The 16769-nt window shown below is 34.0% G+C and overlaps 4 protein-coding genes across 7 annotated transcripts; 1 reads left to right on the forward strand and 3 right to left on the reverse strand.

The window, feature by feature from the left end:
- Positions 1 to 985: 985 nt before the first annotated feature.
- Positions 986 to 7306, reverse strand: LOC106119706 (ATP-dependent RNA helicase DDX42). Its single transcript, XM_013314837.1, has 15 exons — positions 6804 to 7306; positions 6569 to 6662; positions 6242 to 6411; positions 5568 to 5808; positions 4965 to 5121; positions 4483 to 4622; positions 4295 to 4394; positions 3895 to 4023; positions 3299 to 3473; positions 2864 to 2960; positions 2626 to 2776; positions 2241 to 2434; positions 1951 to 2060; positions 1742 to 1877; positions 986 to 1538 (listed from the first exon to the last, which is right to left on the reverse strand). Exons 1-15 carry the CDS (start codon positions 7049 to 7051, stop codon positions 1389 to 1391), a joined length of 2292 nt encoding a protein of 763 aa, XP_013170291.1. The 5' UTR covers positions 7052 to 7306; the 3' UTR covers positions 986 to 1388.
- Positions 7307 to 9641: 2335 nt separating this feature from the next.
- Positions 9642 to 11355, reverse strand: Pym (partner of Y14 and mago). Its single transcript, XM_013314665.1, has 3 exons — positions 11161 to 11355; positions 10636 to 10905; positions 9642 to 10067 (listed from the first exon to the last, which is right to left on the reverse strand). The coding sequence occupies exons 1-3, from the start codon at positions 11192 to 11194 to the stop codon at positions 9796 to 9798; spliced, it is 576 nt and encodes a 191-aa protein (XP_013170119.1). The 5' UTR covers positions 11195 to 11355; the 3' UTR covers positions 9642 to 9795.
- A 905-nt stretch (positions 11356 to 12260) lies between these two features.
- mip40 (Myb-interacting protein 40) lies at positions 12261 to 13703 on the forward strand. 4 transcript variants are annotated; one of them, XM_013314671.1, is made up of 6 exons: positions 12261 to 12493; positions 12690 to 12789; positions 12869 to 13072; positions 13152 to 13287; positions 13399 to 13547; positions 13643 to 13703. In XM_013314671.1, exons 1-6 carry the CDS (start codon positions 12463 to 12465, stop codon positions 13650 to 13652), a joined length of 630 nt encoding a protein of 209 aa, XP_013170125.1. In that variant the 5' UTR covers positions 12261 to 12462; the 3' UTR covers positions 13653 to 13703. The 4 variants fall into 4 exon arrangements, with proteins under 4 accessions (XP_013170125.1, XP_013170122.1, XP_013170123.1 ...); XM_013314668.1 differs by having other exon boundaries at positions 12261 to 12489; XM_013314669.1 differs by having other exon boundaries at positions 12261 to 12489; positions 12693 to 12789.
- An 874-nt stretch (positions 13704 to 14577) lies between these two features.
- LOC106119611 (zinc finger CCHC domain-containing protein 4) lies at positions 14578 to 16762 on the reverse strand. The gene is given in 6 exon segments (NM_001312534.1): positions 14578 to 14673; positions 14763 to 15083; positions 15206 to 15407; positions 15628 to 15831; positions 16113 to 16354; positions 16430 to 16762. Coding segments are annotated over 6 exon segments (1359 nt in total). The 5' UTR covers positions 16724 to 16762.
- Positions 16763 to 16769: the final 7 nt, after the last annotated feature.

Below are 16769 nucleotides of genomic sequence, written 5' to 3' on the forward strand. Positions count from 1 at the left end.
CACACTAGAATACTGCGCCAAACTAGTATTATATATATTGTGACAAGGCAAAATTTGATATTAGTTAATACGTATCTGTCATATTCGGCGTGACAAACTTTTATATTTAAGCGTTATGACAGGAGAAAAAAAATATTGGGTTGCCCAGTAAGTTCGTGCCGCTTTATAAGGAAAATTGAAACCCTGTTCTCTTAAATTTTTGAAAATGTTTTTAAATTATATTGGTACGACTCTATACCTAAAACGTCTTTTATTTTTGGCTAAAATTTTAAAAATTAGTTTTTATCTCAACCAATGAAATGAAATTCTTTACAATATAGAAATTTTTGTGACGTTTAATAATGGTGGAAATCCGAAAATGAATCCACTTCAACTACAGTCTATTGTAAGCTTTATATCGAAAATCAGAACGAACTTTCCGGACAACCTATAATGTTAATACAAAGTGTCAAATGAATGTAACAGAAGTAGTTTATTCCAAATTGTATCACAAGTATATAGAGATAGAGTTCAATTTTGTCAAATGTACCGATATTTTTGCGCACCTTGACTGCTTCGTTACTTATGACGCTGTGGCTGCTACGATATTTATGAGCATCTTGCATGTACTCATATATTTGACGCTATGTATGTACCGATGTATTTGAGCAGGGTGAATGTATCTATTATTTTGAGGACTTTTGTTGTACCGATATAATTGATTACTTTTGGTGTACCTATATATTTGCATATCTTGTGTGTTACGATCTATATGACGCTGACTGTACACTGCTGTATACAAAACAAACTTACCGTTGCTTTCCGAGACCAAAATCTCTAAACATATCGTCATTCCCGTCATTTTTGACAAAACAGAGATTTTGTGCTAAGAAACCCACGGTTACACGAATATATTCTTATAATAAATCCTATATATTTACATTACAAATTATTTTGTAGCGACAAAAGGGTTTTCACTGCACGAACACAGATAAAAAAAATCTGATACTCTTTGCTATAAATTAGACGATTATAATAAAAAAAGGTAATAAAAACGCACATCTAATAATAAGAAATACTTCTAGTAAAGTCCAAAGAGTCCATAATAAGTGATAATCAAACTAATTTTTTTTAATATTACAATTTCGTACATTTTAAAGAGCGAGGCACTATACAACCATTAAATTGTAAAACCAATCCGTCACAAAGACCTTTCTATCTACCCTCTTTATTATTAATTACCTTCAATTTCAAATCATTTACGATTTATTTTTAATGTAAACATTTCTCCTATTCTTCCTAACATCCGTCTAAATGTTTATTAGATCATTGACACATTATTTCCAACACAACTAAACAATCAGTAGTAATCAATAAGTAGCCTTTCTGTGCAGTCCCCTCTCTCCTCTCTACTCCCACCGACTCCTCTTGCCACTCTTCCTGACTCTCTCAGCTTTGGATTCAGGCTGCGCAGGCGCAGTCTCTGCGGCGGGCGCGTTCACTCCTGGCTGGATAGATGTAAGCGTCTGTTCCCACGAGTGGTCAGTTGACGCAGTGAACTGGATCATATTAAAAACATTAATATTAGTTATATACTTAATTTTAATAGGGAACAAAATCAAGCACAAAATTCTACGTCTAAAAGTATATGCAAGATAAATGTACGTACATATAAAAATGTAAGTACTTGTACGTTGTAGCCACAAGTATAGTGTACACAAGTGTACATATGTGCAAGTAAGTGTATATAAGTGTATCACACCTGGTTATACTGGGAGCGGAAGGCTTGCTTGAGCGAGGCGAGGCGGTCTGTGGCGGGTCCCTGCAGCCGCTCGCCCGCGCCCAGCACGCTGGCCGGCTCCTCCGTGTACGCGGGCAGTCCGGGCCGCTCCTTGTACCTGCACACAATAATAACGTATTCACAACACAAATACTTTTCATTTAGAGTTTTTTAAAGCATCGTGCACTGACCCCAGTCCGCATCCGCCGATGTTAAGATTCTTCGCCTTGCCCTTCTTGAAACGCGACTTGCGGAACCAGGCCGACTGCATCGCTAGCTGCAGCAGCTCCTCCGGCACCTCCTGACAACACCGTGCAGATTATTACACTGTCGAAAACTTGTTTAGAAACATCTTATCAATGTTATTTAAACAGAGACAACGTGAATTGTTGCCTCTTTGCGAGGGTGTACCACATATGTACGCATGTGCGTACAAGTGTGTACTTAAGTGCGTATAAGTGTACGTAGTGGTGTAATGTACCTGCTGCACGGCCTCTAGGTTGCGCAGCAGATGAGCTGCAAACTCCCTGTCGCGGTCCCGGGCGAGCAGCGTGTGTGCGTGACCGCGCACTCCGGCGCGTCCTGTGCGCCCGACACGGTGCGTGTGCGTGTCGATGTCGCGCGCCACCGTGTAGTTGATCACAGTGCGCACGTGCGGGATGTCCAGACCACGAGCTACACAACAAAAAATAATACACCTCTAAATTAATTCTAAATAATTAATTATCAGCTCCAATTAAACCAAATATCTCATGTATGTTTAAATAATAGTCTCTACTAAGCTGAAAAGTTTACTTCAATGCACTAGTTAGAAAAAAATACATTTTCCTTTAGCTAGTTTGAAAATAATAGATGAGTGTTTTCACCAGCGACATCAGTGGCGACGAGGATGCTGTTCTCCTGTCTCTTGAATGCGGTGATGACCTTGTTCCTGTCTGCCTGTTCCATGTCTCCGTGCAGCAGCAGCGCGTCGTACTCCTGCACGGCCAGGTTCGCTGCTGTCTGCTCCGCTTCTAGCTGACAGTTTCACAACATTTTACATACACTCGAGATCTGTGTGCACTATTTTAGTTGATTATTTTGGTGTAAAATATAAAACATTACCTTTTTAGTAACAAATATAATAACACTTCCGGCAGATAAAAACTCCACCAGGTTTTTTAACAGCCAGGACCATTTATCCTCTGGTTTGTTGAAAATCCTGCAAAACAAAGATTTTGATTATAATTACTGGTCAAATAACATTAATAATATCGTACGGTATTGCAATTATGTTAGTGTACAGTTCGGACATGTTGCTTACGACGTACAGTCAGCTGCATAAATATCTATACATTTTTACAAAGCTACAGAAACTTGTATATGACTTCGGTGTCAAAAATATGTATACACGTGCCGACTATAAATATAAGAAATTGTCGAATACACAATAAATATAACGAATATAACACGTATTTTTGAAATCGAAGTGTTTCATAAGATTGTAAAGTGATGAAATGTATACATATTAATGCAGGTGAGTGTACATTGTGTACATACTTGACGTGCTGAGTGACGAGGTCGCAGGCCTCTCCTGCGGCGCCGTGCTGCACGCGCACGGGGTCGTGCAGCGCGTCGCGTGCCAGGCGCTCCACGCGACGCGGGAACGTGGCGGAGAACAGCAGCGCCTGACGCTCCGGCCTCACGTGGTTGCAGATAGAACGTACCTGCGGCTCTGTACAATATCGCTCGTGTCACATTATATTATACTAGTAGTTGCCCACACAATTAAAAAAATTAATAGAAACCATAATAATAAGATAATAAGAAAGATATTCCCCGGGGTGAGTGTAGCTCCATAAGAGTTAAACAATTTTTCAAACCAATTGAATAGTTTTAGAGCCTATTTATTGTAAACAGACAAACAAATCATTCCTAATAATATTTAGCGGTTACTGATGTCTGAAACAAATTCTATTTACAATTGTATAGATTCAAAATCAACCAAACATTATATCGGTAAAATCCACTAAAAAAATACTTGTCAAATCGTGTGTACACTTCTAAGCATTATAACGATTTCAAACTATTTACTTAAAACCTATTTAGCTAATTTAATGAAATAAATAATAAAACTTTTCTCTTTGTTCACTTACCGAATCCCATATCAAACATTCTATCAGCCTCGTCCAACACAAGGTATGTGACTCTCTGCAGGTTGGTCGCCTTGCATTTGATAAGATCTATCATACGTCCTGGAGTGCCTACTACTATTTCAGCACCACCTGGAAAAGATTTTCATTCAAATATTATACAAAAGTAAAACATACATAAAACATGATTAAGTCAATAAAGTAACTAAAAAAGTAAAATTTGTAAATGCGAATGTTTGAACGAATAGATGGATGGATGGATGGATTTGTTAGAAGGAATCTCTTTTTTGCTCTCTGCTGCATTGAACAGATTGCATTGAAATTTGGCATATATGTAGTATTAATTATGTAGCTTGGAAGAAAACATTGGCTACTAATTATTTATTAATCTATGGTGACTTACCTTCTAGAGCTTTCGACTGTTCCCATTTAGATCCCCCACCATAGCAGCACACACATCTTATATTGTACACTTTGCCAAAACGTTTAGCTTCCATATAGATCTAGAAAAAACAAATTTGAATTGACATAAAAAGATCACTTTTCCAAATTTTTTGTTTGTTGAAAATCTAAAAAGGCCCTAGGTCTTACCTGTTGTGCTAATTCTCTGGTAGGTGCCAGAATTAAGCCAATGGGACCATCCCCCGGAGCAAGCTCTTTCTGATCCATTATATGTACCAAAAGTGGCCACAAAAACGCTGCAGTTTTACCAGAACCAGTACGGGCGATACCTAGAAATTTCATACAAAAAAAAATTAACGTTAGACAATTTCAATATTTTACTTGTATATTACATTATGTTTAACAAATAGAGGGAGCCACTGGTCATCATCAGTTCACTATACGTCCCCACAAAGACTGGGAGCCTACTCAACATTCGGGCCACTTGGCCATAGTCAACTACACTGGCCTAGTGCAGGTTGACTTCAACCATTGAATTTGTTTGAACCCAAGACAAGCCACCGGTGTATGGGGTAAAAAATAATCTCAAATTAGTCTAACATCTACTAAAATAGTGCTTCTAGGAAAAACTTAACTTTTTACAGAGTAATCAAGTACATGAATAAGCATACCAATAAGATCTCTGCCGGACAATGCAGCGGGCACACCAGCCGCCTGTATGGGGGTGGGCTGCGTGTACTCTGATTTGCGTATCGCCTTCATCAACTGCTCGTCGAAGCCTAAGTGCGCGAAGCTGCTTACTGGCCGTGGGGGATCCGGACCTGTTATCTGAAACATAGTACAATTTTACTAATATTTTTAATGCTAAAGTTTAGATGCATAGATGCATGTTAGAAGATCTCTCCAAATCAGCTGAACGGATCTCACTGATATTTGGCATAGATGTAGAACATAGTCTGCAAGATTGCATAGACTACTATTTAAGTTTTTTTTTCCACTGCACACAAATGGAGTCGCGTATATCAGTTGTTTTAAATTATATCATAAATTCGCAAATGAGCGTGCATTCATCTGAATTCGAAATAGCGAAGCGACGCTACCCATAAATATTTTCAAATGCAAATGCATTGCCTACTTGTAATCGCAGGAAGAGGGGATGCGCAAAACTAAGATGAAACTAACAAGACACTTAAGTTTATATACTAAGTACACCATGTATGTCATAGTCTAAAACTACCATTGGCAGTGGTATCTGAAAAATGCAATTTACTAACCTTAACACCCAAACTTTTTTTCAAATCTTCAACTTGCTGATGTGTTAAGTTTTCAATTTCCTCATGTGGCACATAGAAGTTCTTCTCAAATGGTTCATAAGTAATTTCAGAATGGTCAATAGGTGGTAACGGGTCTATTATCTTCTTCTTTGGTGGTGCTATTGGATTTCCATCCTGATCATATTCTATTTCTTGATCTGATTCATCACCAACATTTGCAAGAGGGTTCTCTTCCATGTATCTGTAGGAGAAATAATTGATATGATAAAATATCATATATTATATGTTAAAACCATACAATCGCATCATCCTTATAAATGTGAATGTTTGGATGGATGGATGGATGTTTGAAGGTATCTTGTGAATGGCATAGATACAGATCAGTCTGAAAGAACCCATAGGATACTTATTAAGTTTCATTAATACCGGATGAACAGAGTCGTGGGCGACAGCTAGTTATGATATAAAGTTAAACCTGTATAAGCTAAGGAACCAAAATATTTTTGTTGCTTATAGAAGTTTCTCTCTGCCACAAGTTTCCTGCTTATGGAAGTGATTTTAAGCACCAGACAGTGACTCTAGCTTATAGAAGTCACTTATGCAGGTTCAACTGTTTACTAAAAATATTTCAGCTTCAAACTCAAACAAAATATGGTAGTGTCATAGTTACTTACTTATAGTAACTTTCTTCATCATCTAACTCATCAATATCCCCTCTGGTCCCTCTGCCGCTGTCTTCTTTACCAGCTATTGCATTTTCTTTACTGGTGACCATGTCCTTAGCTGCCTGCTTTTCTAATCCGGCCATATAAGCATCCAGTGGGTCCTCTTCATCTTCATCAGCCTACAACAATTTACTATTAGCAAACAATATTTTTAATAATTAACACATTTCTTGCCACTGTTTTGTCCCTACAAATATAAAACTGGTGATATATTGAGAATAGACTCTGCTTAATATCTAAACATATTATAATGACAATTAATAAAAATTCTAGTACCTTAGAGCTTGAAGCAATGTCATTGGTGGGACTACCAGGTGCTGGAATGTATGCCAAGGCTGGTGTTGGAGGCTCATCATCATCATCAAAATATCTACAAAAATAATAACATGTTTAATCTAAAATATCAAGTCATTTTCGGAATGATAACCGGGAGAAAACTAGCTTTTGGACGTTTAAGTAATCTATATTGATAAACAACAAAATGATATAAATGAAATATTCTCAAACTTACTCATCTTCGGTTTTTGATCGTTTTTTTCCCAGCGTTCCCCAATTACCAGCCACAGCATTTTGAGTTATAGCATTCATTGTTGAGTATCCTTGTTTGGAGAGGCCTGTACTTGGCGGTGGTACAGCATGCATCGGTGTCGTTGGAGGTGGAACTGCATGCAAGGAGACATTCGAAGGATTTCGTTTTGGCATCGAGAATCCTGCGAACCCGAACCCTTTCCCACCACTGCCCCCCGAATTATAACTCATATTGATATTTTGGATAGTACTATTTGTAGAACAATATTCAGTATGTATTAATTAATCATAACAGGGAGGTTATTTGTTTATAACTTTTAGCGCATGTCACACTGTAATTGACAACTAAACGAAAATACTAAACTAAACTTAAGCGAAAATTTATTCGTTATATTAAAGGATGTTTTGATATTTATTTGCAATTTTTATATCTTCAAAAAGCAAATAAGCAAAATAACAACAGCGCCTATGAGAAATTCTTCTAGTTTCTGGGTTGCCATCAAAAAGCATGTAAACCAGGTTGCCATACTTGGCGTTCCATTGCCTTCTGAAATTGTTATCTTTACTAATGGTAGAATTTTGTAAAGGCTATATTTGGTATTTTGGCACTTAAAGAAGTAAATTAACACCATAGGAGCCCATCTCTGTTTCTTTTTTTATCCATCATACGAACATAAACTTATAAAACATTAAAAATCTACAGCAAACCGCAGACGCATCTATTGTTTACCTTTTATACAATTTAGATACTCTGGGACTGAGATTGTCAAAACTTTTTTAAACTGTCAAACATTTTATATACTCTTTGCTGTCAAATGTCATATAAAATACCAAAATACGAAAGTTCTAAGTGAACTTAACAAAATATTTACGATTTGTGGAACATAAGATCTGATATTTACCATTCATATTCAATTCAGGTGAATAATCGAATACTGAATAAAAATCATGTATCATCAGTTGTGTATATTCGTATTCGCGTTTTTAGCGATTAATAAAGTGGAAGCATCATCAGGATACGATTTTGGAGATTTCCTAGCAACGGTCTTAGGTATCGGTATTGCCGTTGTTGGAATCCTAGCATGCTTGGGCAATTATGCGAGACAGAAAGCTAGAAATGAATTCATTTGAAACAATGTAAGTTTTTCCATTAAATTCGTTGTGATTTAACTGCTTGAAACCTGTTTTTAACTAAGACAGTTAATGCATATTTGTTACGTGTTTATACTTTACACGTAAAATTTCTACAGACATGATTTTTATAACCTAAACTTGAATCATCTAAATTTAAATCAATTTTACTTTTATTTTGTTACAGAACATACCTGGCTAGTTTTCCTTTCGGGTGAAGCTCTTAGTCTTTCTAGTACATTTCTCATTTGGATGTTAAAAAGCTTACTATAATTGTATAAATATTAAATATAATCATATTAAAGTGTTGTATAACCTTTTAATACTTCCATCAGAATCAGAGTTTCAGTCAGAGCAGAATCATCATCAAATATGAGAAAATCTTAGGGACTCTGAACATATTAAATACTGTGGTGCAATAATCACCATTTTTTTATAATACTAGTATTTTTGTAAATATGTATATTATGATAATAGAAAAATTTAACTTTTATCTCACAAAGTTATTCCATTAAATAATGAAAACACCGTCTCCAATGTAAACATTCTTTATGTAATAAAGCTTCCTAAGTTCAATAAATTTTGTAGTCAATAATGTTGACTTATTTGAACAAAATGACTTTCTTAACTTTTATGGAGCAATAGCATTCTCGAGATTTGAATTTATCAATAAATGGCAGCGGGAATAAAATACAGGTAAAGAATAGGTTGCATAACATTTGGTGCCAAATTATCTTGAAAGTTAAAATCTTAGTGCCATTGAAAGTGTTTATTTAATTTGCAAATAGGGACCTAGAGTTAAGAACAACATTTTTTCTTAGCACATGACAAGGATGGGAGGTGACGGCCAACCTCCAGTACTGAGAGGCATTAGAAGAAGTACAAAGAACTTTAACCATCCCTCTCCCTCAGTTGTATGGGTAATGGTCACAGAGTGTATCCCTTGGCTGGTTCACTGATCTGATTCACCCATGCGCAATGTGAACTGATGTGTCTGCTAAACTATTAGAATATGGCCAGACATTTTTCAGTCAATCTATTTTTAACTTTGTAACAACTTTTTAAACTTACCAAATTTTTATGCTGATCAATTGTTCAAAGTTTAGTCTAATATGAGAAAATGTGCATCATTGTAAATAACTAGCAGTCGCCCGCAACTCCATCTGCTCGGTATTAAAAAAAAACTAAATAGTGTATGTGTTCTTCCAGATTATGTTTGATATGTGTGCCAAATCTCATCAAAATCTGTTAAGCCATTCCAGAGACAACATTCATCTAAACATTCACATTTATAATATTAGTAAGAATCATAATGACATGACACTAGTCAGAAGAGACAAAGGAAAGGAGAACAAACGCATTTGTTAACCACTTATGGTTACCTTAAGTATGATCAATACTACGTATATGATCACTAAATTAGACAGTTTTTGATTTTCTTGTTGATTGGAAAATAAAATACAACATAACTTACACTAGTAACTCAGAGGGATAGGCAGAGACCACAGAACTCCGTTCGGCGAGATCCTAACACCTTTCTATCTTCTATAATACATTCATACATCTATGCATACATGCACATCAGTTTCAGCTGCTCTTATTACCATCCTTTTCGAGTAAAATTAATGTGTGAATAATAATGAATGAATTAAACTTATCGATGTTGGAATGTGAAATGATTGAAATATGATTGACGATTGTAAATAATTTATAATTGAATAAAACAACACAAATTGCTCTCATGATCCTCAGTTTCAGGCAGTGATAATTAAATTGTTTCATTGTCAATATATCTTATAGTGTAATTCTTTTTTTATTCCATTTTGGCTTTCTCTTTAATTAACTTAATCACTAGCAATCTCTAATTTCTCTATCTCAATAACTATGTCATTTTTCTTTGACAATTTTTCTTTTTGATCCTTATCTGGAGTTTTTAACATTCCCGATTTTATTTTTTCTTCAAGCATTTCAATTTCTCTCAATTTCTTTCTTAGATTCTTTAATCTCTTTGCTGGGTCAGAACTCGGCGTGGAGTTATTGGAGGAAGGTGTTGGAGTACTGAATGTAGGTTCTATTATTTCACATTTAGATAGCTTGTCTGCTGCTTCCTCTACTCCTGTTATTAAAAAAATAGCTTAGAAAAAGTTATAATATCTTTAAAACATCTAAGAGACATCATTAATATGCATATTTTAAATAATAAGGATAAATATTTAAGTAGAAAATAGACATCAATTAAAGAATGGAAAAGATTATCGGAATATGACAACTGAACTGCGGATAGTTCCCGAATAAATTTAAAATAAGCCTCCTAGTTTGTATGTATGCAAAAGATGAGTGAACTGGCTCGCAGTTCAGCTCAATTTGTAACAGCATAGACCTATAATTGGTCCCTTTACAAATCATCAGCTGGCAACCGACTCATCGGTTAATAAGTAAAATACACCATATTGAGCTGCAAATTTAGTTCTTGAGGCACAGTTCAATAATCTGTGACTTACCTCAATTTTTGAGCCGGTTCTGAACTGATCAACATACATCTAACACAAACAAAACAGATTCCTAGTTTCCATAAGTTTCTTCAGCAGTTCATCATTTTATAAATTTAAATTTTTACAAAAATGTTACACTACCAGTTTTGGAACTATCTTAATTAATTTAAGAATATTTGAAATATCACAGACCTGACTTCTTCTTCTTTTTCTTCTTTTCTACATTAATTATCATACCAGGTATGGGTTGAATTGTACCTCCTTGTCCTTTCTTTTTCTGAGCTTGGGCCACAATTTCCGGTGTCAGACCTACAGGTAATCCTGAGTTTTGACGAGCCTTGAATTGTTTACCCTTGCTTTCGTATAACGGAACTTCTTCCTGGGGGACATAACCTTCTCTTATCCTCCGAGGTTTACGCCAAGTGCCGTCGGGACGTTGTGAAGCTGGTATAAACTTACAACCTGCTCGAAATCACAAAATTTTACTCAAATTCGGTGTGGAAACCAATAAACTTACTGCATATAAGCAATCAAGCGTAAAGCGAAGTTAAAAAAACTTCATGTATACTTCAAGAGAAATATAACTACTAATACAAACTTTTAAGAATCATTGCATTAAGAACTGATTATTAATAGTGTTATGTAGTTGCTTATAACTTTTTTCAAACAACTTTAAAGGGATAGGTAACAACAATGATCAGAATAATCAAACCTCACCATCAGCATCATGTTCGTATGCTGTAGTAGCCATCCTAGCTCCCAGATGGCAAAATTGCAATTATAAATCTCATAAATCCGTCATTAAGTTTATACAGGAATTTTCGTTCCTGCAGTTTTTTCGCATGCAACTATTTTGATATTTTGATTTTGACGTTTGAACACAATTTTTTTATTTTTACTATAGTATGTCTATCTAACAATTCATTTGACATGTTGCTAGGGATGGGTTGAGGAAAATCGGAAATCAATCTTTTCGATTTTCGATGAGTGTTCTCATAGAACATGCAATCGATAATTTCGTAATTTTCTAAAAATTCTCGTGATTTAAGAAATACAATTTAAATAAAATTGTTTCTTTCTGTTCCTACTTTATTGGTCACTACCTTCCCCACGACTCCGTCTGCTCGGAATTAAAACGAAAACCTCATTAGTATTAGTGCTAGTATTAGTGTTAGTGCCTAATTAATCGAGATTAGTTTAGCCGTTTTGGAAATATCTTCAAATAACAATCCATCCATTCATCTTCTTCTTCTTCGTATTATTCATTCCTGAAGGTCGTGCACGTCTTGATCTTGCCATCCATCTAAACAAGCGCATTTATAATATTAGTTAGATAGTATGTAGTTACATAAAGAAATAAAAAAATACTTTTAAAAAATTTAAAGCAGATCTAACTTATAGTATTTATTTGTTCGATTTCTTTTGTTACGATACCGAAACTCGATAGTTAACAGTTGTTGGTTGAACGTGACGGTCCAACCCTATGATAACCGTCTAGTAAGTACACATTAAATGTCATACAAAATTAATTCGGTACTTCATAAGCTTCAGTTGTCAAACTTATCAATCTTAAATAGATATAGTATAAATACCAAAAGACAATGTTGTGTCACAGATAACATAACAAGATTTATTATTAATTGGCAACTATCAATTAAAAAAAATAACTCATTGCCTTAATTTAATTACTATTCTGCAAGACCTACAGCAAAAATATTATCAAAAAACTAATAGTCCACAAAAAATACCACTTTATTTTAGTCTATGTTTTTTAATCTACCGTCTACAATCTACATCCGCATACTCTATGTCCGCAAGCTGTCAAAAATGGTTACAACAACTTAGATTTATAATTTGCATTTTAATTTTAACCTAGGAACAAATCATTGATGTAGGTAAACTTATTCACTTAATTTATAAAAATACTACATACGACATTGAGTGACATTAAAGAAGTAACCACAATTATGTCAAAACGTATTAGATTACTTGCTACGAAAAACAAATCAAAAACAAGTAATGGAAAGGATAGCGATGAAAACAAAAGTAAGTTCGTATTTATTTGTATGTTTTATTTGCATATGTTTACTAATTACAACGTTATTCGGTAACACATATTGTTCTTCTTCATTAAATGTTATAGGCTTTAAAATGTGACTTTATGTTGTGTTAGATGAAAACCAAATTTAAAAAAGTATTGACCTGAAAATGCTTTTTCTTTTCGTTTAGTTATCTTATTTTTTTAGAAGAAGTGTTTACAGCACGTGGTCGTCTAAAAGGTGCCTTGCTGGAGGTTCTTGGAGATGAATCTGATGGTTCAACAGGTAGCCCTGTGAAGCGAAGAAGGTATGTTTTTGTAAACTTTAAACTATCGGAAAGTACGAAAATAATATTGCATCTTAAAATAAAAAAAATGTACTTACAGGCAAAGTAGCTATGATCAACACAGAGACTACTCATCGGAAGATGAGAGGCCACGGAGGAAACAGTCTCCAGTGCGTCAATCTTATGTGTTGAAACTGTTTGACAGGAGTGTTGACTTGTCACAGTTCAGTGAAGACTCTCCACTGTATCCTATCTGTAGAGCATGGATTGCAAATCAACCAAAGGCTGATTATAGTGAATTTGGGTAATTATTTAGTATAAAATCAATTGGATAGTAATAAGAACATAATGTTTATAATATTTCACCATTGTTATATTTTCAGAAAAAGTATTCCGGAACCAGAAACATTAGAGGATAGTGTAGAGCTACCAGGACCAGAGGGACCACCTGTATCCAGAATACCAGATCTCACACCAGAACAGAAACTGTGCAACAAAGACAAAATTAATTTAAACTATGTAAATATTCATTATAAATACTTTGTAAACATGAATCAATTAATTTTATTCAATTTTACTTATCTAAGAAAATAACTTAAATATAATATACTAATTTGTGTGTTGTTTCAGCGTGAAGCCCCACCGCCAAGTAGAGAGAAACTTTTAGAGGAATACTCAAAGCGTTGGAATGGTATCAGATTAGCATGGCTTGCTCAGGGTGCTAAAGTGGAGGCACGGTATACGGAGACACAGAGAGTACTCAACAATATTAATGTCAAGTGAGTCACATATACAGTTATGACTATTCATCCTTTTGTAGGCAAAAGTATTATGTCAAATGTACTTAATTAATATAATATTTTGTTTGTTTCAGTGCTCTGTAATGGTGATTATAAATACTAGACTACTCTAAAGACAAAACAAGCTGCAGAACACAAGCACACAAACAGCACGAGAGTTAAATTATATTTTAAGTATAATTGTGAACTTTTCCTGCAAAACAACATGTGTCAATGCAAGTATTGACACATGTCTTTGTTATTTTCAAATAGAATGAAAGGGATAACAAACAAAAGCGGAATTTGATGGTAAATGAACTATTGAGTAGTTTCCTTGGTTTTATTATATGTCTGGTAAAACATATTCCACTCAGATTAACAATCATCTGCATAGATAAAATAAGACAAAAATGTAATCACTATTGATTGTAAAGCCTGGCTGGAAAAATAATATTTGTAATTTATATTTTTTTGTAAAAATAACTTTAAGTGAAATCTTTTTTTTATAGAATGAGTACCGTTTTTATAACTATTAAAGTGCCACTAGGATTGTTTTTTGATTTTAATTGATTGATTTATAGATTTTTATAATTATAATTTTAAATAAAACTTTGTAACATTGTATTTTTGGGACATCATCTAAATATTGTCAATATTTTTATTTTTCTAGTCAGGTTAATTAATTTTTAATCAGTTGTATTTTTATTAACAATATTAATGTTTTAGAATATTCTATTTATTGATAAAAAACTTACATTTCTATTATTTGTAATTAATATTTTTTAATGATCATTATTTTTAATTTTTATTATTGTATATATCTATAATTTTTTTAAATATCTGTGTTATGCTGGAATACAAATCGTTGATTATTGTGAATTTTAAATCATTTCTTGAAATAAACTATTACAGTCAAACATGGTCTTATTTTGTTAAGAAAAATATATTCTAAACCATCCTCTATTTAAACTATTCGAAAAAAAAACAAAGACGCTAAAATTTAGTCAATTTATTTTATAAAAAAATGACTTTAGGCATTTTTTCGTTTTTTCTTTTTTTGCACCTTTTCTTCGACTTGTGGACATTGAGATTGCTTGTGACCTTTCTCATTACATTTGTAGCAAGACTGAAATAAATTACAAAAACATAAATTTTTTATCTATTTAGTAACGCAAAAAAGTTACAATAGTATAGATGATGTTAAAAACTTCTTACCTGTGATTCTACCACAGTTCCACATTCGTGTTTAACATGGCAACATCTTCCACAAGTTTTGCAGTGTTCATATGTTGGTTTGACACAACGTCTACAGCTGTTGCAGTGTTTGTATGTTGTACCATCTTTACTGGTGCACTCCTTGCATTTATTGCAGTGTGCGTTGCTCACTGACACCCAGTATTTACATTTATCACAATGTTTGTAGTTACTATCATTTGACAGATCAATAGTATTAAATGGTAGGTTCGTAAAGAAACGCACCGGAGAGCCTACTTTGCGACCTCCTTTTTGGAATTTCTTATGATTTTGGTACTCTACCTGAAAAGATATACCATTAATCTTACTTCAAAAATAAATCATAAATTAATAATGTATTTTACGAAATACACATGGTATCAAAGAGAAATATAAAAATAATAAAATATTTTTATTATACACACCTGATAGTCATGCATCTTGATTTCTGGTGCAATGTTTCGTATATACGGTTCAGAGAAATAAGGGAAAGCCCAGATGACTGGCAACAATCCCTCTCCTTCACAAACCTTCCTGTAGGCTGCAGATAAATCCTTGATGGTCTGAACTAATGGCTCCACTCGACCACCAAATGGAGGGTCTATCACAATGCAGAGTCCTTTATCCCTGAAATACACATGAAACTAAATCTTACTAATTTTATAAACACAAAGAAAATAGTCTGGAAGAACACATACATATTAAGTATTTTTTAATGCTGTAACATTTATGTTATGCTAGAAAGGAATAATTGGTAATTTTATGTAAGCCTATATTACACATAAAAAAAGCAAAAGCTACTAGAAATAAAGTAAATTATAAACAAAATGAACAATCAAAAACTTACTTGGAACTTTTGAAGAACTTCTTCAAGATTTTCTCATCTTCATTACCATTAAACAAATAGTCATTAAACATGTTGTACCAAAGGAACTTATTAGGTGGGTTGAAGAGATGGTGGCGGGTGTCATAGTCCAGGAGTAAAGAATCAAAGTCACTATGTGCTTGTGCAGCTTCATGTATAGAAGGTGTGCCCACACATAGTATATTACTAAAAATAATTATTACAAAATTAAAATCTCGGCTTAGAAAACATTGATAATGAGCTATAAAGAACATTAATGTGTACTTATGTTAAATTATAACATCTGTTTATGTTAAATTATAACATAAAATTATCAAATGAAGAAGAGAAAGTAGGTTCATTTATTTAGTTGCAAGAAGAGGGTAGGTGCTTTTATCACTTTATTATAGGGCTATTTAAGTACAAATATTACTTCTTTTACATATAATAAATATTCAAACAATTATGTAATTTTAGTCTGAAAGTACCTGATATTATTGTTTTTGAGTATCCCTAACACTGTACTAACTGCTTTCTTAGAAAACAAGTATTGTGCCTCCCTCTGATCATTTTCAAGTGGTGGCAGCCATGTTGTAGGATTCGCAAGTTGCTCATCCGTTAATGACATGATGACTTTATGATCTTTCAAATGTTTCTTGCTCTGCGCCACAACGTAAAGTTCTTTACATGTGTCACAATAAGCTCTGCTTGTTGCATGCTTCAATTTGATCTATAAAAAGGAAAAGTATTTTAAAACACATTGAATTTAGGAATTTAAGGACGTAAAGCTGAATTGTTTTCTAACCTCATTGAAATTTTTCCACGCAGCCGCTTTATCAAGTTTCGGAATCAAATTGTAATACTTCTCATTTAGTTTTCGAACGTTCTCTTTTTTCCAATCATCTTCTTCAATGTGCACAGTACAGTCTTGTTTCTTGCGACATAATGAACAAGAGAAAAATCGGCCTTTTTCCGAAGAAAACAACAAAGTTGGTCCATGAAGACACAGCGGGTGGCTGGTTACATCTTCAGCTATAACCTCTACGGGAATAGACTTTTGTTGCTTAACTTGTCCCTCGATTTTCCTTTTCCTTGCCATGACGCTACGCTCAAATTTATTTTATTTAATAAATAGAATTCTTACA

Source organism: Papilio xuthus, unplaced genomic scaffold, assembly GCF_000836235.2.
Source record: "Papilio xuthus unplaced genomic scaffold, Pxut_1.1 DF827135.1, whole genome shotgun sequence".
Taxonomy (NCBI): Eukaryota; Metazoa; Arthropoda; class Insecta; order Lepidoptera; family Papilionidae; genus Papilio; species Papilio xuthus.

Coding starts and splice junctions, on each gene's coding strand:
- mip40 (XM_013314668.1), top strand. CDS start 12,411: ATGTCAAAACGTATTAGATTACTTGCTACGAAAAACAAATCAAAAACA. Junction 12,790..12,868: donor AGCCCTGTGAAGCGAAGAAG/GTATGTTTTTGT, acceptor ATGTACTTACAG/GCAAAGTAGCTATGATCAAC. Junction 13,288..13,398: donor ACAAAATTAATTTAAACTAT/GTAAATATTCAT, acceptor GTGTTGTTTCAG/CGTGAAGCCCCACCGCCAAG.
- LOC106119706 (XM_013314837.1), bottom strand. CDS start 7,051: ATGAGTTATAATTCGGGGGGCAGTGGTGGGAAAGGGTTCGGGTTCGCA. Junction 5,809..6,241: donor GATGAAGAAAGTTACTATAA/GTAAGTAACTAT, acceptor TTTCTCCTACAG/ATACATGGAAGAGAACCCTC. Junction 2,435..2,625: donor CGTCGCCACTGATGTCGCTG/GTGAAAACACTC, acceptor TTTGTTGTGTAG/CTCGTGGTCTGGACATCCCG.
- Pym (XM_013314665.1), bottom strand. CDS start 11,194: ATGGCTACTACAGCATACGAACATGATGCTGATG. Junction 10,906..11,160: donor ATACGAACATGATGCTGATG/GTGAGGTTTGAT, acceptor GATTTCGAGCAG/GTTGTAAGTTTATACCAGCT. Junction 10,068..10,635: donor GAAAAAGAAGAAGAAGTCAG/GTCTGTGATATT, acceptor TTTTAATAACAG/GAGTAGAGGAAGCAGCAGAC.